Raw genomic sequence first — 21,745 nt, forward strand, 5'->3', positions numbered from 1 at the left:
AATCCCCTAAGAGAAGTCCATGCTTGTACGAGCGATACTATCTTTATCAGTGGAACAATGGTGTTACTCATCATCCGGTGGTGTGTCTGTGTATATCAATGGGACTAGAGTGTCACGCCTGGCATGCTATAAAACAGGCTAATCAAATCCAGCCCAGCTTTAGTCACGAGTCGACAGCGACCTTTCGATCATCGTTAATCGCTACGGTGCACTCCGGAACAAGGCAATAGATTGAAGCATGAGGAGCACATTCTTGGTCGCCCTGCTACTCGGGCTTGCATTGCAATGCTTCGGAAGCCCTGTTGAGCCATCGCGCGGTGCTGGTAGGCGCCTGACACTACCGACATCACAAAAAACGCCGCGCATCCGAGGTGGTGTACCCGTTGGACCGACGGAAATTCCCTACGCAGCAGGGCTGATGATCCAGCAGCCCCTCGGTAATCGCTTCTGCGGTGGATCCCTAGTGTCCGCTAATTACGTCCTGACGGCTGCCAGCTGCTTCCTGAAGTAAGTATAAGGCTGCTTCGTGCGACAATTGCTTCGTTGTTAACCGTGGTTATTGCCATTACAGTCCCGGTGCCACGACCGTTCTGCTGGGTGCATCCAATATGACCGTCGTTGATGACATTGTACAGGCGAGCGAGGTCACCATTCACCAGGCGTTCGTCGCCAGTCAAAACCTTAACGATATAGCCTTGGTGCGGCTATCCAGACCGGTCATTCTGACCGGTAAGTTGCGACCGCTGACGTTGAATCGATTACCACGCTTCCGTCGCATTATCGCACCGCGATTGTACTTTACAATCCTCGCTTATCTCTGTTTTGTTACCACCAGATTACATCCGATTAGCCCGGCTACCGAACTGGAGACAGGCGGATTCTCAGTTCACCAATCAACTGGCAACGGTGAGCGGTTGGGGTGCACTGGGCCAGAACGCCCAGGAGATACTGCCACTGAACAGTTTGCATCGTGTGAACGGTTCCATCATCACCAACACCGCCTGTAACCTGCAGTTCTTCGGTGGGATCTCCGATGATCATGTCTGCATTGCCACGAGCAATGGATCACCCTGTCAGGGTGATCAGGGTGGTCCGCTAACGGTACAGGATGCAGACGGTGGCCAAACCGTCATCGGTATTCATAGTTTCATCTCGAATCTGGGATGCGATCTGGATTGGCCAGCAGTGTTTACGCGCGTCACCCGGTTCCTTGCTTGGATCGAGGCCAACTCGGATGTTATCATTCGACCAGATTTCGATTTTCTGCCAACACCACCAAATGCCGTGACCACTACTACGGGTCCGCCACCACCGACGACGACGCTGGCCCCAGAAACGACGACCGTTGATGCGACTTTACCTCCGACGACGGTCTCAGACACGCCATTCCCACCGACAATCGAACCTACGACGCTAACCATTCCACCACCGCTAACACCGCCCGTTGTAACCATATTACCCCACATGCCTCCCCATAGAACTGGTCGTCCGGTCGTGCACTAAGTCGCTAGCAGCAAACATCCCAGATAGTTCAATAGTTTTAATATCAAAAGTGCAGAATAAACCGAAAGTACTGCCACGTAACTTCATCATTATAACAGTGTTTATTGTGAGAGGTAGAGCTTAAGCACGGAACACGTAGTTCGAGTTCTGCGCGATAAAGTCCCGATAGAAGGAGACGCGCACCCAGACGGATGGAATACCGGAGGCACAGCCCTGAGCCGACACGAACGAGGCAATACCGACCTCTAGACTGCGGCCACCGTCCTCAACGGTCAGTGGACCACCAGAGTCACCGTTGCACACGGAACGTCCACCATCAGCGTCCAGGCAGACATTTTGGTCCGACACCAGGATGATATTCCAGGAGCTCTGACAAGCAGCATTCGTCATGACCGGATTGCGCGTGAACATGACGACGTTGGAGGCACCAGGGAGTGCATCGGAGGTACGACCAAACCCGGATGCAGTTCCGATAAGTCCGGCGAACGTGCGGCTATCGGAGGTGGCTGGCAGATCGATCGGCTGCACGCGCTCATTGAAGACGGCCGGAGAATCAAGACGCACCGTGGCGATGTCGTTACGGATCAGCGTCGGGTTGTAGCTCGGATGCACAAACACACCGGACTGGCTGAAGCCGATACGCTGTTGGGTCTCTTCCTCGATAATGCGATTGTGAGCTCCCAAGATCGCCGTACCCGAGCTGGCCAACACACCATTATCATCGACGACACAGTGAGCCGCCGTTAGGATGTAGGTGGTCGTGAGGATGCTTCCACCACACAGACCCCCGCCAGCCGCGAAGTTACTAAGCAGTGCAATCTGGTACGGGAACTGCCCAGGGGTGGCCTCTTCACCGTTAACAATACGACGTGAGGGTTCGGCATGGCGCAGAATCTGAAGCTCAGCCGGCAGGCGGCTCCAGTAGTGATCGAACTCCTCGATCGGCTTCACCTGCGACCAATCGATGTCGATCCACTCGGCACCGGCGAAAGCGGCCAACGACAGCAACGCTACCACACTGATGGACTTCATTGTCTGAACTGTTTTCTGCAACAGAACCACAAGGCTTCTACACCTGCCAGAGGCGTCAGGAGCTTCCTTTATACCGTGCTTACTCCCAATCGACTGGAAACCTTCCTGGGACACCTTATCGGGATCGAGATAAAAGCAGCAACGCGTTTGAAGCTACTGTTCAAATCTATGAAACGTCCCTGACGTCATTCGTCGGGGTACAATCAATTCGAGTAAGACACTATCTTGAGTTAAGCTCTGGCCAAAACCCATTTTAAATCACAAATCATTGTTACTCGATATCATCTGTGGGTCCATTTTCGATGCGAATGGGAAAATCCCTCATTTTGTCAGCATTTTCAACACACTCTACATCGAACCTTTTTGCCAGGCATGTATAAGCATAATTGATCTACGTACTTTTACTTTAAATCCTGCTACGGACAATACCAGCTGCTAACAGCCTCTTTCATGTTGAAAAACCAAAATACTAAATTTAAGTGTTTTCCGTCTATATGGTGTCAGACACAGTCATTTAAACAGAAACTAACGCTAATACGAGCCAAAGCAATACTTACGTTTGGGACTTTTGCGGACAAAATCAACAGATTGTTTTCTTTAGTAAACATCACATTAAACTTCAAGGTTTCAGGCGTTTAAAGTCGTAATTTGAGGATAAGTTATGAAAAAATACAGCTATGGTCTACTTGGGTTTTTTATTGATCAACTGAAGCTATTTGGTTTCTTAATCAGAGTGGTATGGAGGCACAATCATCAAGCAGATAAGCACATCAACATAACGAACCTGAATGATAGCAGTAGTTATACTGATATGTAGCATTTTTTTAGCTTCTTTCGAGTTTAATACATTCTGTATAGTAGTGATAAGCATTTTGCACATTAAATCACCGCCTAGATCCTGAGAAGTACTTTCACTATCCACATTGAGATGCAAATCCGTGTCATTGATCGGTAATAAAAAATTTCCTTTTTTTAAACCATGTTTTATATTTTTGTATACCACTTGTTCGGATGTCTTTCATCATCGATCTGCTGCACCTACACCAAGGAGCTTTAAGCGTCAAATACGTAGTCCGAGTTCTGTTCGATCCAGTCCCGGAAGAACGAGACGCGCACAAAGGCCGAGGGCATTCCCGACACACAACCTGCTGACGACACGAACGAAGAAATTCCAACCTCCAGGCTGCTGCCACCATCGTGGACAGTCAGTGGACCACCAGAGTCCCCATGACAGATTGTGCGATCACCAACAGCACTGAGGCACACGTTTTGATCCTGCACCCACGTCGTGCTCCAGAAGGTGTTGCACTGAGCGTTCGAGAGGATCGGATTGCGCGTGAAACTAATGACAGCAGCGCTGTTCGGGTTGGTATCCGACGTACGACCGAATCCGGATGCAGTTCCTTCCAATCCAGCGAAGTCGCGACCATCGGAACGGGCTGGCAATCGGATGGGTTGAACACGAGCATTGAACTGAGCTGGGCTATTCAGACGCACTGTAGCAATGTCGTTACGGATCGTCGATGCAATGTAGTTCGAATGCACAAACACTCCAGCCTGAGTAAAGCCGATGCGCTGCTGGGTCGGTTCGACGAGCGTTCGATCGTGAGCCCCCAGGATGGCCGTACCAGAAGAGGCCAGAACATTATTACCATCGACGAGACAGTGAGCCGCCGTTAGGATGAAGTTGTTTGTGAGGACGGTTCCACCGCACAGACCGGTTCCGGAGGCGAAGTTGCTAAGCAGCGCTATTTGATACGGGAACTGACCTGGCAGGGCTTCCACTCCGTTGACAATGCGTTGGGAAGGAGTTGCGTAGCGGTACACTTGCAATTCGGCCGGCAGACGAGTCCAGTAGTGATCGAACTCGTCGATTGGCTTAACTTGCGACCAATCGATGTCGATCCACTCGGCACTGGCAAACGCGGCCAACGCCAGTAACGCTACCACACTGATGGACTTCATTGTTTGAGCTGTCTTCTGCAACAGAACCACAAGGTTTCTAAACCTGCCTGAACCGTCGACAGCTTCCTTTATACCGTGCCTGCATTCGGTTGTCCGACGTGTCCATATTCCTGGAATACCTTATCGGGTTTACGATAAGCAGCGAAGCGAAGACTTCCAACGTCATTCGTTGTAGTACGATAGTATACTCAAATCACAATCTAGGATTGATCCATTATCAAACACCATTTTGAATCGGAAAGCTCACTCACTCGACTCGATCAACTATGAGCCAATTTTCTAAAAAGAGACTTATACCTATTATAGGGTGCATGAGGGCAGTGTGCAATCTTTTATTGCAGTATTGTAGAAATTCACATTTTCTATCTCTCTAGATACGTCAGGTGCGTCATCTAGACATATAGATCCTGTCTCGCAGCAGCATAAATATTGCAAAACTCCGCTATTTTTCAGTCGTTGAAAGCTCGTTTTTCGCTGACGAGTTGACGTTGCCTTTCAATAATTTCCCAACGAAAATATACTCTTGGTAGGCGATGGCGTTTTCCAGAGCTTCCAATCCAAGCAGGAAACAGTATACATTGCAATCAAGTGCTTCGTTGACGCACTGATCGGGTGAGAAAATGATAAAATGACACGTACACAAGGTCGTCACATTCTTCCATTATTCTGAAGTGTAATCCTACAGCAAGATCAGCACGCTCGATAGATGCCCTCGTAGAGATTACAGAAAGATTATTTTATATCTAGAGTTACACCGAGATCGTAGCAGCACACTTCCTCTGCCTGAGTGAGTAACGATAGTGATGCATGATGGCGTCTGCTCTGCTTTGCAAATGCTTCTTGTCGTTTTTTATTTTCACCAACAATTTTAAGTTTTGGAAGATTTCTGGGCGGCAAGGACAATGTTTTGTAACTAGCTGGAAGTTGGTGGAAATCTGCGCAGCACGAATCAAGTTTATGCATATTATCGCTTAGACCTTGAAAAGAAGTTGATACATCGATTCAATATAAGAGGATTAGTTTAAAAACGAAAAGTAGTTCATATTACGAGTCAATAAACCATATCATAAAATTTTTCAATAAACATTTACTTTATTGTTCTGTATCACTTGGTCAAACGCCTAGCATGACCCTTCAGCAGCAAAAACATGAGAGCCTTATCCTCAGAACACGTAGTCCGAGTTCTGTTCGATCCAGTCCCGGAAGAACGAGACGCGTACCCAAACCGAGGGCGCTCCGGACGCACAACCGGCGGCCGAAACGAACGAAGCAATACCGACCTCCAGACTGCTGCCACCATCCTGGACAGCGAGCGGACCACCAGAATCACCGTTGCAGGGGGAGCGTCCACCAACCGCACTGAGGCATACGTTTTGATCCTGCACCAAGGCAGTACTCCAGGACGTGTTGCAATCAGCGTTCGAGAGGATCGGATTGCGCGTAAACATAACAACGGGAGAGGTGGCGGTGCTGGCATCCGACGTACGACCGAAGCCGGACGCAGTTCCCTCCAATCCAGCAAAGTCACGACCATCGGCACGAGCTGGCAACCGGATGGGTTGAACACGATCATTGAACTGAGCTGGGCTGTTCAAACGCACCGTGGCGATATCGTTGCGGATCGTCGATGAATCGTAGCCCGGGTGTACGGCGACACCGGCCTGAGTGAAGCCGATACGCTGCTGAGTCTCTTCTTCGTTGAGGCGATTGTGAGCTCCCAGGATGGCCGTTCCACTTTGGGCCACCGCACCACCACCACCAACGACACAGTGAGCCGCCGTCAGGATGTAGTTGTTCGTGATGACCGTCGCACCACACAGACTGGTACCGGTGCCAATGTTACTGAGCAGCGCCACCTGGTACGGGAACTGACCAGGCAGGGCTTCCACTCCATTGACGATGCGGCGTAGAGGGTTTGCGTTGCGGTACACTTGCCATTCGGCCGGCAGACGGGTCCAGTAATGATCGAACTCCTCGACTGGCTTCACCTGCGACCAATCGATGTCGATCCACTCGGCACTACCACCGACGGCCAACACACCCAACAAGACGAACGCGGCTGTGACTTTCATGCTGAGACGATTGCGACGAAGCACTGATACCCTGTTCGAGGTTGAACTCAGTATTTATTCAGTTTCGCGCCGATAGGCGATAAGACGAACTTAGCCCCACGTATGACGAAAGTATCATGATTTGCAGATTGAAAAAATTTTGGTGGGTTTTCCAACCGACGATAAGCATGATCTGCTTATGATAACCCGCCGCCGCCCTTTTATCGCCGGATATGTTTTTGGGGATTTTGTTTTGAGGAATGGTTTTTCCATGCTCGCTAAGTACACCATCGTTACATCTGTGATGCACACAGCGTGATACTATCAGGACGCGATCAAATGTTTACGCATCCATCATTGATGCGTACCTCCATATATAGGATAAATAAATTTGATTTAGTTCCAAATGTTTATGTCAGTTAGATGTACACCGTGACCAATATACCAGGTTTATGCATATGAAATAGGCTTTTTTGTCAAAAAAACACGTTTATTCTGTAAAAATGGAGAAACTCTTATTCTTCAAAGAAATTGCAATAGTTAGATATACATTTTTCCTATCTTTTAGGCAATTTACAGATGCCTCGCCCAAAAAAAAGTCGATCTTTTGTTTCGAACCAATCACAGGTCGATTTTTTTAAACTTTTGTAAGAATGGAAACGCTGCTGGGCCAGTATCTGCCCCAACGATGCAAATGAATGTTGATTCGATAGAGCCAAGTCTGATGAGTGAGCCACAAGTGATTAATGCTCGCAATTGAGGTCTTGTATAGTCTTCTTGGCCTGTTTTCCATGTTGTGTGCACTGTCTTTGCACTGTGTTTCATGAAGAGCATTCTCACCGTAAGCTTCAATAAGTATTTGATGCGTTTCTGTCGCCTATTTTTGAAAATAGAGGCATACAATGAACGATGTCCGCATTTTGCACTTTTTGAAGAAGGAACTTGCCATTATGTACAAAATAAAAATATTGGTTGTAGTATGAAATTAGAACTGTTGCGCACCGATTTTGAGATGCTGAACGAACAAGAAGAAACATCGAGAGCGGTTCTACGGTTCCATTTGGCATAGATATAGCTATAGGAACACGGAGGGAGGTTTCATATACATACACCTGGTATTCTTATACATCTTCAATTACCTATATTTCCTCAAAGGATAACCTCTTTTTTTACAATAGAAGAAGATTAGCGCTTTCCAATCTTGTTTGTTTGTTCACTTCCGAAACACTGTGTACTTTCCGTTTTTTCAGCATTCAGCATTACATCCTAGGTTCTGTTTAAAAAGGTTAGACATAATTCATTTCGAAATGTTCAAATCTGTAGCCATTTTTCGTATCGAACGTTGAGGATTACAACGGAATCGAACAGTCTTGATATTTTTTTCCTTCTAACGAGGAACTTTCACGGTACCTTCTATCGGACCATACGAATCACACTTAAATTCAAGATGCTTCAAGCTCGTGTAAATGACGCTTGGACGCTTTCCTTCCTTTTTTAACACAGGCAGGAAATGATTTAATCGTTACTAAAATCTGACCACGAACAGAAGACAGAACAACTCAATGGTCAAAATACTAAGTAAACACTACAGTTTGACAGGAATATTTTGATACTTTATGTTAACATACTAAAATCGTTCAGCAAAAAACTGTATGAGAATATACTGTGCACGGTGTACCCACGTTAGTAAAGTAACGATAGGGATTGTAAATATTTTGCTAGCTTTTCCTGAAAACTTACAAAATTTTTAAAAAGATTTTTTGAATAGAAGGTTTTCATTTTTCGCCGAAAGCTTCATAACAATAGTAAAAATCCGTTATGAGTTAATTAAAGAAAATGTTGTCCCTAGTTTAATCAAAAAAATAAACCTATCGCTTACATTTCGTTATCTATAGCTTGATCCAACTTTCATTATCAACAAATTATCTGGGAGTCACGCAGAATTATCACAATGAAGCAGAAGAAGCTAAATAAATCTCTCCTGCTTCAGCGCTTATCGTTCTTATTTCGCTGATAATAGCATATTGAGCGTAAAGTCTATTGCGCAGAAGGTTTTGTAAATGAATGAAAAAAGCACGCCGTCCTAGTCTCAAATCTTGATGATACAGAAGTAAAGAAATCGTCTAACGAGCTCCATATCACTATCTATTTTGGCGCAATACATTAGCTACTCCCACCATTCCATCAACAGTAGATCTGCTAAGAGCAGAAATCTTATTTTATGACGAACGAGGGTGATTCAATAATAAACAAGACTTTTCGTCCTGCGGTTGCAAAAATAAAGAGAGAACTATCCCGCTTTTTCAGTTGTAGGGTTGGTTTATCAGAAGTAGGAAAAGCACGCTGGATCGGCTCCTTGACTCTCTCAGTGTCCACAGTAACGATTTCGGAGCATGAGCTACCTTCGTCATTTGCGCAACATATTGTAATGAAGTTGCTCACCGTGCTTCGGGGGGACTCGATGAGATATGGATCGTATGCGTGGCGCAGAATGATAACCCTCGAAATCATAATCTATATACTATCCAACACGTCCTGGCTATTATCGCCAGCTGCCGGCAGATATGTTGTTGACATGTGTTACCTAGTAACGGTAACCGGTTCAATTCCTTATCAACCTGTGCACCGAACATCCGATGTGATGTTTTATGAGTCCAAGGAGAGTTAAGTAGAAATAACCAAATTGGTCAGTGAACTCCCCCCTCCTTAACTACTTGATAAGAAGTTGTCCATTGCTATTCGTTTCTCTACGAGCTTCTGTATTATCTAAGAAAGTTGCATGAAAAGTATTTTTCAACTTTTTATTACCTTTGTAACCGTTTACTGTTGATCAGCATACTACACCATCAACCTAAGCAATGTTGCAATGGTGTGGTCTTATTAAAAACCATTTTTGGAATGCCTGTCGGATGGAATTCGTAAAATCAATCCAAAACATCTAACTATATTAAATGTCTCATCGTTGTGTCTGCCATGCGTTCAATTAACGTGACAATTATTTTACACGTATTTCAGATACATGTAACAACAGTTGGCAACATAGTCACAGGTTATGCTGCAAGCCTCCAGCAGTTTACTTGTAATTTGCAAACTGATTGCTTATCAGCATTCGTAAATGTTTTAAACGCGAAGAGCGCTCTTTTCCAGATTGTGCATTCGCTAATAGTTGGAATTGTCCAGTATCCACTGCAAAAAGTAAGTGGTACGTGCGTACACCGACGGTATACCGATGCTACATCCGGCCGAATCACCAAACGATACGATGCCCACCTGAAGCGGTCCTAGCACCGTGCTCACCGTCAGTGGACCACCGGAATCTCCGAAACAGGGCGACCGTCCGTTTGCTCCACTCATGCAGACATTCTCGGGCGACAGGAAAGGTGTAGGCCAAAAGCTCGAACAGTCACCGTTCGTTAGGATCGAGTTCGAGGCGTAACGTAAAAAGTTCGAGGTGGGGCCCGTATCTGAGGTACGCCCGAATCCAGATACCGTGCCCAACATACCGGCGAATGTGCGCGTATCGGTGAGCGTAGGCAATCGCACCGGTTGTATGCGAGCGCTGTAGCTGATGGGTGTGTTGAGTAGTACCGTGGCTATGTCGTTGCGCAGCGTTAAGGACGTAAACCCGGGATGAACCGTTATGCCGGAAGTATCGAAACGAATCCTTTGCTGCTCTGGTTCAGCGATGCTACGATCGTAAGCACCTAAGATAGCCGTTCCTCCGGTGGCCAGAACTGACGATGAAAGCGCCACACAGTGTGCCGCTGTCAGAATGTAGTTATTAGTGAGGATAGTACCACCACAAAGGGTCGTTCCGATGGTGAACTCCGGAAGTAGTAACGCGTAGTAAGGGAACTGGCCTGGTACTGCCACGAAGCCATTCGTGACGGCTTTGCGGCCGATATTGTGACGATACTGTTGCAACTCCACCGGCAATCGCGTCCAGTAATGATTGAAGTCTTCGATCGGCCGTATGCTGGACCAATCTATTTCACCGTCGATGGCAGCCTTTCTCTCGGTTGTCTCACCACATCCAAGCCCAATTACGAGAAACAGAAATACGCAACTAGTTATTGACAACATTTTTACAATCGAACAGCTTAACGACTACTGTGTGTCTTTATCGAATTGTGCTACCATTTATATACTCAGCGCGCTATCAAGTACTTAGTGGTGCACCGGTTGATCAGTCAAAAATTTGCAAATTAATTGATAGATAACATTGCATGTCATTAAAGGCAATGACCCGATTTCGGTGGAACGATGGGAGACTAACAAACGCGTGCCCGATAGGTGATAACAGTGGCTATAATCAGTTAGTGTCACAAAGAAGAGCAAAGATACCTGCGAAGATGAGAGTCTAGCTACTTATCTGATCACACATCAAGAAGACCGTTGTTTGGAGTAAAACATGTGGCATAACACTTGAAACGTGACAAGAAAGAGAAGTGCTTGTCGTTGGAAGCGCTTCATCTACCAATACTTTTAAGTGTTTAATGCTTACTGATTTCATAAGGCCAGCTAAAGAACGAATGTAGTGTTTGCCAACTGACAGTCTCTTAATCTTATCCTCTGCTGTTTTTACAGGAAATATAAGGTTTTTTTTCCTGGTTCATTCGGAAGTATAAGTAAAAAATGCTGCATCTATTTCATCTCTTCCATGGTATTGAAGCCATTAGCTTTCCCTTGAAAAAAATGTATCCTGCATACTAACTAGCATTCCAAGAACTGAAGTTCATACTAAGATCTTAAAACTTTTGAACAAAGAGAAGAATCACTTGATGATGGATAAAATAGCTGAAGATACATGTTTATTCAAAGTCCATCACAATGCCATCGCGCTTGTTCTGATTCTAGGCGCCAAATACGTAGTCCGAATGTTCCTCGATCCAGTCCCGATAATACGACACACGTACCCATACTGGAGGGAATCCTGAGGCACAACCCTGGGCCGAAACGAACGATGTTATGCCAACCTGTACACTATGGCCCTCCAGAACCACAGCCAACGGACCACCCGAATCACCGTTACAGGACGAGGTTCCACCGGCTGGACTCAAACAGATATTCTGTTCTGAGACCAGATCCGTAGACCAGAATTCATTGCACTTGGCGTTCGAGAGGATCGGATTGGTCGTAAACAGCAGTACCGGCGATGGTTCCGTGTTGTAGTCCGAGGTACGCCCGAATCCGGACGCGATTCCTTGCAGTCCAGCAAAGTCACTATGATCGGAACGTGCTGGAAGTGCGATCGGTTGGACGCGATCGTTGAAGACAGCCGGAATCGGAAGCTGAACGGTCGCGATATCGTTACGGATGGTGTGTGAATTGTAACGCGAATGAGCGGAAATGCAGGATTGTGAGAATTCTATCCTCTGCTGTGACTCTTCCTCTTCGGTTCGATCATGGGCTCCGAGGATGGCAATACCGTTGAGCGCGAGCTCACGATCACTTCCGACGACACAGTGAGCCGCCGTTAGGATGAAGTTGTTTGTGAGAACGGTTCCACCGCACAGGCCCGTACCTTGCGGGAAGCTGCTAAGAAGAGCGACTTGATACGGGAACTGTCCAGGATAAGCCTCCGAACCACCTATGATACGTTTTGCGGGTTGATTGAAGCGAAGTGCTCGTAAATGCGCTGGAAGGCGTTGCCAGTAGTGATCGAACTCCTCGATCGGCTTCACTTGCGACCAATCGATGTTGGGGAACCGACGGTGGGCACTGGTACCAATGGCCAGCAGACCAAACGTGATAAATGCTATAACGACTCGCATGTTGCTTCTGGTCTTTTACTGATAATGGCTACGATGCAACTGATGATGAGATGATCTAAGCGCCGACGTTTTTATACAACTTTTTAATAGCATACAGTTGACGTAGTAGTATGGGAGTAGTTTGCCACGAGCGTGCCATAAACTAACCTTGATAAGGATTTCGATAACAGAGATTTCGAATCGCAATCATTCTCATGGTGGCGTCACGATCTACGTTAAGTGGATCCTTGCGCCACAATGGAATGAGTATCGAAGAAGTATAGGTTATGACCATTTATACAACAGAGGATCTGGTAACAAATGAGCTGCACTTGAGGTAAAAACCATTGCTAACTTCTATTTGTTGGATTAAGTGTATTTATAAAATAATCAGATAAACAGACAACGGTAGACACCGATGCTAAGTGTTGGGACAGTTGCTGTATACAGGGTAACACCTCAAAAATCTCTCAGTGTAGTCACCGTGGTGAGATATTCAACCAACATGGTTCCTAGTGCTGATTAGTTGAAAATGAGGTATGTTTTTGATATAATAGGTATATTTTTGATACTCTCAATATGGTTTGCATTTGTAATTCGTTGGCTTGAATGATATCATGGATTGGTACACAGATCAAATAAAAAATATGTATTTTTATATCTCAGAAAAAAATCATAGGACGAATCGATTTCGAGCCAAGATTTGGCCACAATCTTTACGATACTGAGAGTGCTAAAGCAGCGGAAAGCAATAAAGTATGGAGTACTTTGGAATATATTTTATAAACAGTGTAATAATATAACGAAAAAATAATTTTAAAATCTCAATAACAATACGCCATTCAGCATCGCCTTTAAAGCATCCATGCCTTCTAATTCTAATTGCTAGCCTCATAACATTTTTCAGCATTACTTCAGATTTAGCACTTCTAAAGTACTATTTGTTGTTAGATAAAGCAATAAATAGAGAAATATAAAGGATACATACTCTTAGGTATAAATATTTTTTCTACCTTTGTTTCATAAAAATCTCACCACCTTTAAGAGTTATTCCGGCTACATGCATATTCACTTCTAAAGACGGCTCTTGTTTTCAATATGAATTAACCTTATCTTGTCGTAGCGCTCACACTCTCACAATCCATTGCACCTGCTCGATCTATTCAGTGCTGTATTGTTACAGGGTCGTTTTTTTGCCCTGAGGCCTGAGTTCGAATTCAGAAGAGTACGATTATTTTCCACAAATCTAGGGATGTTTGTTTTCCTGCAATCTTAGTACAATACATTACATCAGCTAATCTCTCAGATGGTTTTCGAACCAAAGCATAATGGCATTCTAACTCTACTAACTAGCATTCCTAGGATTAAGTTTCGTACTTAATCCTTGAACTTTTCCACAAAAGCATAGCGAAGAGTCATTTGGCCAAGGATAAAATAGCTGGTATATATTTAATGAATATACATATTTAATTAAAGTCTATCACAATGGCATTGCTCTTGTTCTGATTCTAGGCGGCAAATACGTAGTCCGAATGTTCCTGGATCCAGTCCCGATAATACGACACACGTACCCATACTGGAGGGAATCCTGAGGCACAACCCTGGGCCGAAACGAACGATGTTATGCCAACCTGTACACTATGGCCCTCCAGAACCACAGCCAACGGACCACCAGAATCACCGTTACAGGACGAGGTTCCCCCGGCTGGACTCAAACAGATATTCTGTTCTGAGACCAGATCCGTAGACCAGAATTCATTACACTTGGCGTTCGAGAGGATCGGATTGGTCGTAAACAGCAGTACCGGCGATGGTTCCGTGTTGTAGTCCGAGGTACGCCCGAATCCGGACGCGATTCCTTGCAGTCCAGCAAAGTCACTATGATCGGAGCGTGCTGGAAGTGCGATCGGTTGGACGCGATCGTTGAAGACAGCCGGAATTGGTAGCTGAACGGTAGCGATATCGTTGCGGATGTTGTGTGAATTGTAACGCGAATGAGCGGAAATGCAGGATTGAGGGAATTCTATCCTCTGCTGTGACTCTTCCTCTTCGGTTCGATCATGGGCTCCGAGGATGGCAATACCGTTGAGCGCGAGCTCACGATCACTTCCGACGACACAGTGAGCCGCCGTTAGGATGAATTTGTTTGTGAGAACGGTTCCACCGCACAGGCCCGTACCTTGCGGGAAGCTGCTAAGAAGAGCGACTTGATACGGGAACTGTCCAGGATAAGCCTCCGAACCGCCTATGATACGTTTTGCGGGCTGATTGAAGCGAAGTGCTCGTAAATGGGCTGGAAGGCGTTGCCAGTAGTGATCGAACTCCTCGATCGGCTTCACTTGCGACCAATCGATGTTGGGGAACCGACGGTGGGCACTGGCACCAATGGCCAGCAGACCAAACGTGATAAATGCTATCACGACTCGCATGTTGCTTCTGGTCTTTTACTGGTAATGGCTACGATGCAACTGATGATGAGATTAGTGACTAGCCTTTTATACAACTCAACAGTTCTTAAAGACCTTACTGGGAGTAGTGTGAGACAAGCACGTTACAATCAAACGCTGATAAGATTTGCCATCGAAATCACACTCATCGTGATGTGACGATCTTAGCTGTATTCCACCGCCACAGCTGGACGAGTATCAAAGCAAGTGTTCTAAGCCAATCCATAGGTTATATGATAGTTCCATTTACACAATAGGTAATCTGGGTACAAATGTGCTTCAGGTTGGCGTAGAAACCATTGATAGCGTCTAATTATTGTATGAAGTGAGGGAAATATTATCCAATCAGTTAAACAAACACTAGAAGGCACCGCTGTCAAGTATTTTGAAAATTAGACTATACAGTTTCGCACTGAGTTGCAATGTGTAATATAAACTTACTATATAAACGCCATGTAATATGTCTCAAAAGTTAGATTTTTAGTGTTTTGATTTTTCCTTACAAATGCATCTTTTTAAAATTCACAAAAACCCTCTTTGAAGCACAGCTTCTAGCTGGTTCCAAGCATATGTAACTGTATATAAGGTACAAGGGTACTTGTCCAGCTACATTTAATTCTGCTAAAAGCAGTATACACTATGCGTATTTCTATAGCTGCACTTCATTTTAACGATTTCTACTATCTTTTCAACATAATTTATGTAGAGTAAAAATGTTGATAAGAATGTTGCATATGCAATATATGTCAAAAATACTACCTATCCATTTTGGATTATTCATTTATTAGCAGCCGCACATCGCGTTTTAACTCTGAAAGTTGTTTGAATGACGATCAGGTGAAACGAGCAGCTTCTAGACATCAAAAAGAAGCACTTTAAACGAAAAAGAGCACACAGATAAGAAAGCATGGTTTCAAAAATGTCGTTGTTTCTTTTCGGTAGAAAAGAATATCAAATAATCAAACACATTCTAAAGAATATAGAAGAATACGGAACTGCACAGCGAAGTCCTCGTAGTACTTTTTCTCTTGCAACTTGGTAAAAAAGGTTTCCGATGGACTAGCTGGGATTTTATTCAGGTTATTCCCTGCTCAAATTAGCGCTTATGGCTAGTAAGTTGCACTTCGCAAAACTATAAACAGGTTCCATAAAAAAAACCTGATCGCGTTTAGAGTTGCCAATCGCCGAACATTTTTTTTCCAACTACATACTTACTTATCAGGCGCTACAACCGACGGGCGGTCTTGGCCTGCCACAGAAGATTCGGCAACCCCCCCGCGATCGAACACCGCATACCGCATTTCAACGACATACCGCGAACAAATACTTGCGCATGGTTACAACACCGAAAATAAAAGTAATAAAATTGATAAACTTTGTTGAAAGTACAGTCATTGAGGTCTCAGGAAAAAAAAACTAATCATTATATCTTTAAAAAAATCGCCAAGTTGAAAAATTTCACCATCTCTTGATTGAACTATTGATTGATTGATTTATTTGTTAAATGCAGTTGTAGAAAATATACAGCGATAGAAAGAATATGAAGTATTTGTGTAAAAAAAAATGTCGGAAATCTATCAACTCTAATCAATCTCCATGGTTTTATTTATGATTTTGTCTAAAATGTACCAAACCTAAAAAGTTAAAACAACAAAACGATTTGCATGTTACGCTGAACATGTCAGTCTGGCTATAGAAAATAGACAGAATGTAACAGTCGATAGTCTAAGGAGTTATATAGAATTCAAATATCACATACTTGCACCAACAGCTGGAATATTTGTTTGAATGAGAACTCCTCTCTTTTAAAAGAACCGATGCTTTAGGCCTTCCTCTATGTTTCCAATAATCCACTTCTACAGTGCTACATACCCAAAAAAAACCTCCCACACAGCAAAGACAATGTGATTATACATTACGGTACAGCGACGGACCATAGGCACCACACGAATCATGTACGAAAACACTGGCATCGTACCGGAAAACAGTGAACTGTCGGGCGCTATCTTCGACCAAACTATCCCTCTAAACAAACCGATATCGTCGTCCACCTGGGGCCGGAGGGTGCACAATAACGGGGACAACGGGAAGAGGGCAGAAGCCGTACGCGATACGACAACAATTCTGATAGTGATCGTACCACATCCAGAGTACCAATTTGCTTTCTCTGCTACCGCCGAGGCCAGGTGCCATAAAAATGGAATGGCTTGTGTTGTTGGAGAAACCCAGCTCGTCACTGTGAAGACGACTGCTTCCACCGGGATCTAGATCAAGACTAGAAATGAATCACCTAGAAGCCATCCCAGATGGTTTGTCCCAGAACCGTGGATACCATGCAGTGATTCAGTGCTAATGGCGTCTCTTCTAATACCTCGCTTTATGAGGTTCGTTTCGAAGCGTTCCAGTAGCACAAGGAAGCGCCCACCAAAGATTGATTCTTGCACAAAGTAAGAGTGAGAGCGAGAGCGTGATAAGAGTGATCTTATCGATGGTCTGTGATCGGCCTCGTGACAAGACAAGTGCTGGGTGTCCCCAGCACCAGTTGGTATGTTCAATTCCGATAAAACCGTCGGCCAGCGGTGGAGCGATGTTTCAGATCGATTGAAGTTACGTTACGTTAGAGGAAGTCCAGCAGCAGCAGCAGCAGGATGCCCTCAAGTATCACTCCGTACCGTGTGTTTATCCTAGTGCTTCTGGGGATCTCGATATGCCCCATCATCACCAAAACAGCCACAACAACAGTTCGCCGTAGGGCTATTGGTACATTCTGGACGACCATAAGGAATGCATCGTCACCGTCGGCGCCACCATCCAGTTTCGTGTCCGCATCGTCCTCTTTCCTGTACCGCCCGACACTAGTGGTCGACCGGAGCAAGGTCGCCGGTGGTACGATCGCCGACAAGGAACAGTTCCCCTATCTGGTCGCCATTTTGCTGAGTTTCGGTGATGGTTCGGAAACACTGTGCGGTGGATCGATCCTCTCCGAGCGCTTCATCCTGACGGCAGCCCACTGCCTGTACGGTATGCAGGAAGCAACGATCGTCGCAGGCCTTAACTCGATCCCTCTACCGGTGGATGGCGGATCGAGTGGTGCTGTAACGATCACCATCAAACCAACCAACGTCATCATGCATCCCGGGTACGATCCGGTCGATATACTGAACGATATCGCACTGATCCACCTACCGCTGCCACTACCCCTGCACTCACCACGTATCCAGACGATCCGATTACCAGGCTGGAGCAACGCATACACCGATCTCACCGGGTACGACTCGATCGTATCCGGTTGGGGTATCCAATCGAACGATGATTTCGCCGAGGCAGGTGATGAAGCACGGCTCGACCTTCGTTACGCCAACAATGCGATCGTACCGAATGACATCTGTCGTCGTGTTTACGGGACGCTGATACGCAACCAACAAATCTGCGTATCGGGAGAAGGAGGACGTAATCCGTGTCAGGGGGATTCGGGTGGGCCACTGACGGTCGAGTTCGATGGTGGGCAACGCCTAACGCAGGTCGGTATCGTGTCGTACGGTTCGATACGTGGTTGCGAGAAGGGCATACCGGGGGTTTACACTCGCGTTTCGTCCTACATGGAGTGGATCGTCTACCATGCGGGCATCACTCCGTAAGGCCCGTCCGCGACCGGGTACCGGAGCGGAGGAAGAAAGAGAAAGGCACTGGCAGACGGATTAGAAAATGTTAAACAAATAAAAAGAGCACACGATCGGTTATTAGGTTTTTAAGACTCACTGCACACTGCTACTGCGACACCATTCATCGCATTGTCTTGTCGCGCTCCTTAAGGTGCGGTACATTTCGTTTCACCCAAAAGCACGATATCAGAAGGGGTCGTCGGTATTAGTCGAATCTTGGCCGTTGATTAAAAACCAATTTTCGTCCAAAGACTAACCACAAGCCTCACCGCGATAAGCCCTCCGTATCTAAGCCGAATTTCCTATCAGCCGGTGCGCCTGCGTGATGCGTTGCGTTACAGTTTGGACTCGCATCCCGTCCGGTGTGCACCGCTATTCTATCCTTTCCTGGTCCAACGCTTGGTCGAGCAATCCCTTGCGATCACGATGAGAACGTTCCATACTGTAGCGTTACTGGCGACGACCGTACTGGCCCTGCTGGTGGTTAGCATCGACGCGACGCACTTCGAGGGTACCATCGATTGGAGTCAGGTACGACCGTTGGGTGAGTTTCCACACATTGCCGCCCGTATCGAGCAGCTAAAGAGTGCCGAATATCGACGAGGTGGCAACCCTGGACCACTGCACCGTGCACCGACATCGCGTATCGTCGGAGGATCGATTGCGAGCGCTGGACAGATTCCTTATCAGGTATGACGCGCGCAGATGCGAGTGTCGAAGCACTCGTTCGAGAAAGTCAAGATGTTCGGCCAGTATCAGTATCAACAACCTTTTTTCCCCTCCCTGAGTAGGCAGCCATTTTGGCCGATCTTGATGGTGGACAGGCGCTCTGCGGTGGTGTGTTGCTGTCGGCTAACTATGTCCTTACGGCGGGCGTCTGCGTTGATGGTGCTTCCGGTGGTGTCGTCGTTCTGGGTGCACTGAATCTACAGAACGAGCAGGAAGCGGGTCAGGTCAGGCTGTCGTTCACCGCTGGTGATGTTCGGATGCACGAAGAGTTTCTGGCCGTCATCTTCCGCAACAATGTCGCCGTCATTCGACTATCCCAACCGGTTACGTTCAGTGATCGTATCCAACCGGTTCGTCTACCGACCGCTACCGATACTCGAACGTTTGCCGGAACGCTTGGAACGGTCAGTGGTTTCGGTCGTACGTCAGATGCCAGTACCTCGTTCTCGGATGTGCTACGTTACGTCCGCAATCCCATTATGACCAACGCGGATTGCTTCGACACGGCGTGGGGTGGGCTGATCGATGCGCAGAAGCTTTGCCTTCAGTTCCTTAACACACAGGCACCGTGTGAAGGTGATATCGGTGGACCGCTAACGGTGGTTGATGCCGGTAACACCCTGCTGGTCGGGTTGTACTCGTTCGGGTCGGTTCTCGGCTGTGAGGTTGATTGGCCAACTGCCTTCGTCCGCATTACGTTTTACCGTCAATGGATCGTCGCCAACACCGACGTAACGGTGGCATAAGCCCGTTCCCAGGTGGTGTTATGATGAGCTACGAAGATTATCAAATATTATTGGTGCAATAAACAATAGCTCACCGGAACCGGGCTGATGCGGTTGATAAGATAGTGTCAGCCATGATCGTGCCGATGCCGGTGATGGAGCAGAATGATAAGACGATAATAAATTTATGATCATTCATGAGTGCACTTCCAACACTGTTTTTGTGTCGATTTTTAGAAATTTAATAGACAGATAGTAGTGTAATTGTATGCCTGTATTTTTAAGTTTGATTGATCTGCTTCTTCATTAATCTGCTTCTTATCACTATAAAGAATCGTTCGCCTTACTTCTTCATTAGAGCTTACACAACAGCTTCACATCGGGTTGTCTCAAACGAGACGGAGTGTAAATATACATGAGTTCTGCTAATTCGAGGTGTGACTTCTCTTTGAGCATGCTTAAAAGTGTTCGAAACTATGATATATAATTATGAACTACTGCTCAGCAATTATTAGCACCCGGCAATAGGGGGTTTCGTCTAAGAAGTCAGTTAACACAAACTTACTAGATTTCGTTTCAATGTGTCACAGTTCCTTTGCAAATGGTCATCAAATTAATACCATCTATACCGGAGTGCTGCGACTCAACTTGCCGGAGGAAGCCACGGTCACCGGTTTTGCTGACGACATTGTGATCTGCGCCCCTGGTAGGAATCCTGAAGAAGTGCGGGATACAGCACAAGCAGCGGTGGCGATCATCCAAAACTGGATGATCCAACACAAGCTCAAGATAGCGCCAGAGACGACGGAGGCCATAATGTTCAGCTCCCCAAAGCTTGGCAAACAGCTGGTCAGTTACAAAGTAGGAGATGTCGAGCTCACAACAAAGAAGGAGTTGAAACATCTTGGAGTGGTCCTGGAGGATCACCTGCGCTGGGAAGGACACATCGAGGCTGATGCCGCTAAAGCTAGCCGTGTGTCCAACGCGCTAGGGTTCATTATGAGGAATCATTCTGGACCATCGAGCTTCAAAGCCGCATATTAGCCAACGTAGCACTATCAACACTGCGTTATGCGTCACCGATATGGGCAACAGCTGCCCTTGGGACCGGAACCCTGCGACGCGTACTCAACGGAGTACAAAGTAGAGCAGCGAAAGGTGTGGCCAGTTCGTTCCGCACGATTTCCCACCGAGCAGTCAGTCTGATCGCCAGCAGGCCGCCGATATGCCTGTTGTTGCCTCTTCCAACAACAACAATCTACGTGTTCGCGAGAGGAAACTGGCGGAGCCGGACACACCAGAGGGGAGTAATCCGGAAAGAAGAGCGACTGTCAACCATCACGTTGTGGTAAGGAGAGTGGGACGAGGACGGCAACAACCCAGCTTTGAGTCGATACATCCGTTGGACTTACCGGCTTATCCCCGACATAGACTCCTAGACAGCGCGGAAGCATGGACGACTGACCTTCCAGCTGACACAGATGCTCTCGGGACATGGCTTCTTCAGAGAATTCATGCACATCAAGCATCTGACCGAATCTCCGTTCTGGCCATGCGGACATGTCTGCATGTCGGACGCGTGTTGAAAGCCCGGATCATATACTCTTTGAGTGCCCGCGCTTAGACGGAGATCGGGAAGAGCTACTGGCATTTGAGACAGGGGCGCTTTTACCAGACAACCTCCTCAGCAATCTGCTGCACAGCGAGGAGCGGTGGTCTCGAATCTCATCAGTCGTGCAAAGGATGATGAACGAGCTACAACGGCAGTGGCAGGAAGACAACCAAATACCCACGGATAGCTGGAACGCGGAGCCCGAGGCAGCAGCCCGAGGCACGCTTGCAATGTAACGCATAAGGTATTCCAGTTCGGCTAGTGGA

The 21,745-nt window shown here is 46.5% G+C and overlaps 8 protein-coding genes across 8 annotated transcripts; 3 read left to right on the forward strand and 5 right to left on the reverse strand.

The window, feature by feature from the left end:
* Positions 1 to 418: 418 nt before the first annotated feature.
* Positions 419 to 1,503, forward strand: LOC125958347 (brachyurin-like). The gene is made up of 3 exons (XM_049691628.1): positions 419 to 507; positions 572 to 729; positions 836 to 1,503. Exons 1-3 carry the CDS (start codon positions 419 to 421, stop codon positions 1,501 to 1,503), a joined length of 915 nt encoding a protein of 304 aa, XP_049547585.1.
* Positions 1,504 to 1,623: 120 nt separating this feature from the next.
* On the reverse strand, positions 1,624 to 2,544 carry LOC125958365 (brachyurin-like). Its single transcript, XM_049691651.1, has one exon. It carries the CDS (start codon positions 2,533 to 2,535, stop codon positions 1,624 to 1,626), a length of 912 nt encoding a protein of 303 aa, XP_049547608.1. The 5' UTR covers positions 2,536 to 2,544.
* Positions 2,545 to 3,588: 1,044 nt separating this feature from the next.
* Positions 3,589 to 4,500, reverse strand: LOC125958345 (brachyurin-like). Its single transcript, XM_049691626.1, has one exon. The coding sequence runs from the start codon at positions 4,498 to 4,500 to the stop codon at positions 3,589 to 3,591; it is 912 nt and encodes a 303-aa protein (XP_049547583.1).
* Positions 4,501 to 5,663: 1,163 nt separating this feature from the next.
* Positions 5,664 to 6,572, reverse strand: LOC125958346 (brachyurin-like). Its single transcript, XM_049691627.1, has one exon. The coding sequence runs from the start codon at positions 6,570 to 6,572 to the stop codon at positions 5,664 to 5,666; it is 909 nt and encodes a 302-aa protein (XP_049547584.1).
* Positions 6,573 to 9,694: 3,122 nt separating this feature from the next.
* Positions 9,695 to 10,634, reverse strand: LOC125955509 (brachyurin-like). The gene has a single exon (XM_049686642.1). It carries the CDS (start codon positions 10,632 to 10,634, stop codon positions 9,711 to 9,713), a length of 924 nt encoding a protein of 307 aa, XP_049542599.1. The 3' UTR covers positions 9,695 to 9,710.
* Positions 10,635 to 11,175: 541 nt separating this feature from the next.
* LOC125958344 (brachyurin-like) lies at positions 11,176 to 14,752 on the reverse strand. The gene is made up of 2 exons (XM_049691625.1): positions 14,484 to 14,752; positions 11,176 to 12,075 (listed from the first exon to the last, which is right to left on the reverse strand). Exons 1-2 carry the CDS (start codon positions 14,731 to 14,733, stop codon positions 11,405 to 11,407), a joined length of 921 nt encoding a protein of 306 aa, XP_049547582.1. The 5' UTR covers positions 14,734 to 14,752; the 3' UTR covers positions 11,176 to 11,404.
* Positions 14,753 to 17,399: 2,647 nt separating this feature from the next.
* On the forward strand, positions 17,400 to 18,389 carry LOC125958342 (brachyurin-like). The gene has a single exon (XM_049691623.1). It carries the CDS (start codon positions 17,400 to 17,402, stop codon positions 18,387 to 18,389), a length of 990 nt encoding a protein of 329 aa, XP_049547580.1.
* A 450-nt stretch (positions 18,390 to 18,839) lies between these two features.
* On the forward strand, positions 18,840 to 19,888 carry LOC125958343 (brachyurin-like). The gene is made up of 2 exons (XM_049691624.1): positions 18,840 to 19,103; positions 19,205 to 19,888. The coding sequence occupies exons 1-2, from the start codon at positions 18,840 to 18,842 to the stop codon at positions 19,886 to 19,888; spliced, it is 948 nt and encodes a 315-aa protein (XP_049547581.1).
* The last annotated feature ends 1,857 nt before the right edge of the window (positions 19,889 to 21,745 follow it).

The sequence above is a fragment of the Anopheles darlingi genome, chromosome 3 (assembly GCF_943734745.1).
Source record: "Anopheles darlingi chromosome 3, idAnoDarlMG_H_01, whole genome shotgun sequence".
NCBI classification, from domain to species: domain Eukaryota; kingdom Metazoa; phylum Arthropoda; class Insecta; order Diptera; family Culicidae; genus Anopheles; species Anopheles darlingi.

What these genes read in the sequence shown, in the direction of transcription:
- LOC125958343 (XM_049691624.1), top strand. Translation starts at nt 18,840, where the DNA reads ATGAGAACGTTCCATACTGTAGCGTTACTGGCGACGACCGTACTGGCC. An exon ending in CTGGACAGATTCCTTATCAG is followed by an intron (nt 19,104 to 19,204) that starts GTATGACGCGCG and finishes CTCCCTGAGTAG; the next exon opens with GCAGCCATTTTGGCCGATCT.
- LOC125958344 (XM_049691625.1), bottom strand. Translation starts at nt 14,733, where the DNA reads ATGCGAGTCGTGATAGCATTTATCACGTTTGGTCTGCTGGCCATTGGT. An exon ending in TCTTAGCAGCTTCCCGCAAG is followed by an intron (nt 12,076 to 14,483) that starts GTACGGGCCTGT and finishes GCTTCCCGCAAG; the next exon opens with GTACGGGCCTGTGCGGTGGA.
- LOC125958347 (XM_049691628.1), top strand. Translation starts at nt 419, where the DNA reads ATGATCCAGCAGCCCCTCGGTAATCGCTTCTGCGGTGGATCCCTAGTG. An exon ending in GCTGCCAGCTGCTTCCTGAA is followed by an intron (nt 508 to 571) that starts GTAAGTATAAGG and finishes TTGCCATTACAG; the next exon opens with TCCCGGTGCCACGACCGTTC. An exon ending in CAGACCGGTCATTCTGACCG is followed by an intron (nt 730 to 835) that starts GTAAGTTGCGAC and finishes TGTTACCACCAG; the next exon opens with ATTACATCCGATTAGCCCGG.
- LOC125958345 (XM_049691626.1), bottom strand. Translation starts at nt 4,500, where the DNA reads ATGAAGTCCATCAGTGTGGTAGCGTTACTGGCGTTGGCCGCGTTTGCC.
- LOC125955509 (XM_049686642.1), bottom strand. Translation starts at nt 10,634, where the DNA reads ATGTTGTCAATAACTAGTTGCGTATTTCTGTTTCTCGTAATTGGGCTT.
- LOC125958346 (XM_049691627.1), bottom strand. Translation starts at nt 6,572, where the DNA reads ATGAAAGTCACAGCCGCGTTCGTCTTGTTGGGTGTGTTGGCCGTCGGT.
- LOC125958365 (XM_049691651.1), bottom strand. Translation starts at nt 2,535, where the DNA reads ATGAAGTCCATCAGTGTGGTAGCGTTGCTGTCGTTGGCCGCTTTCGCC.
- LOC125958342 (XM_049691623.1), top strand. Translation starts at nt 17,400, where the DNA reads ATGCCCTCAAGTATCACTCCGTACCGTGTGTTTATCCTAGTGCTTCTG.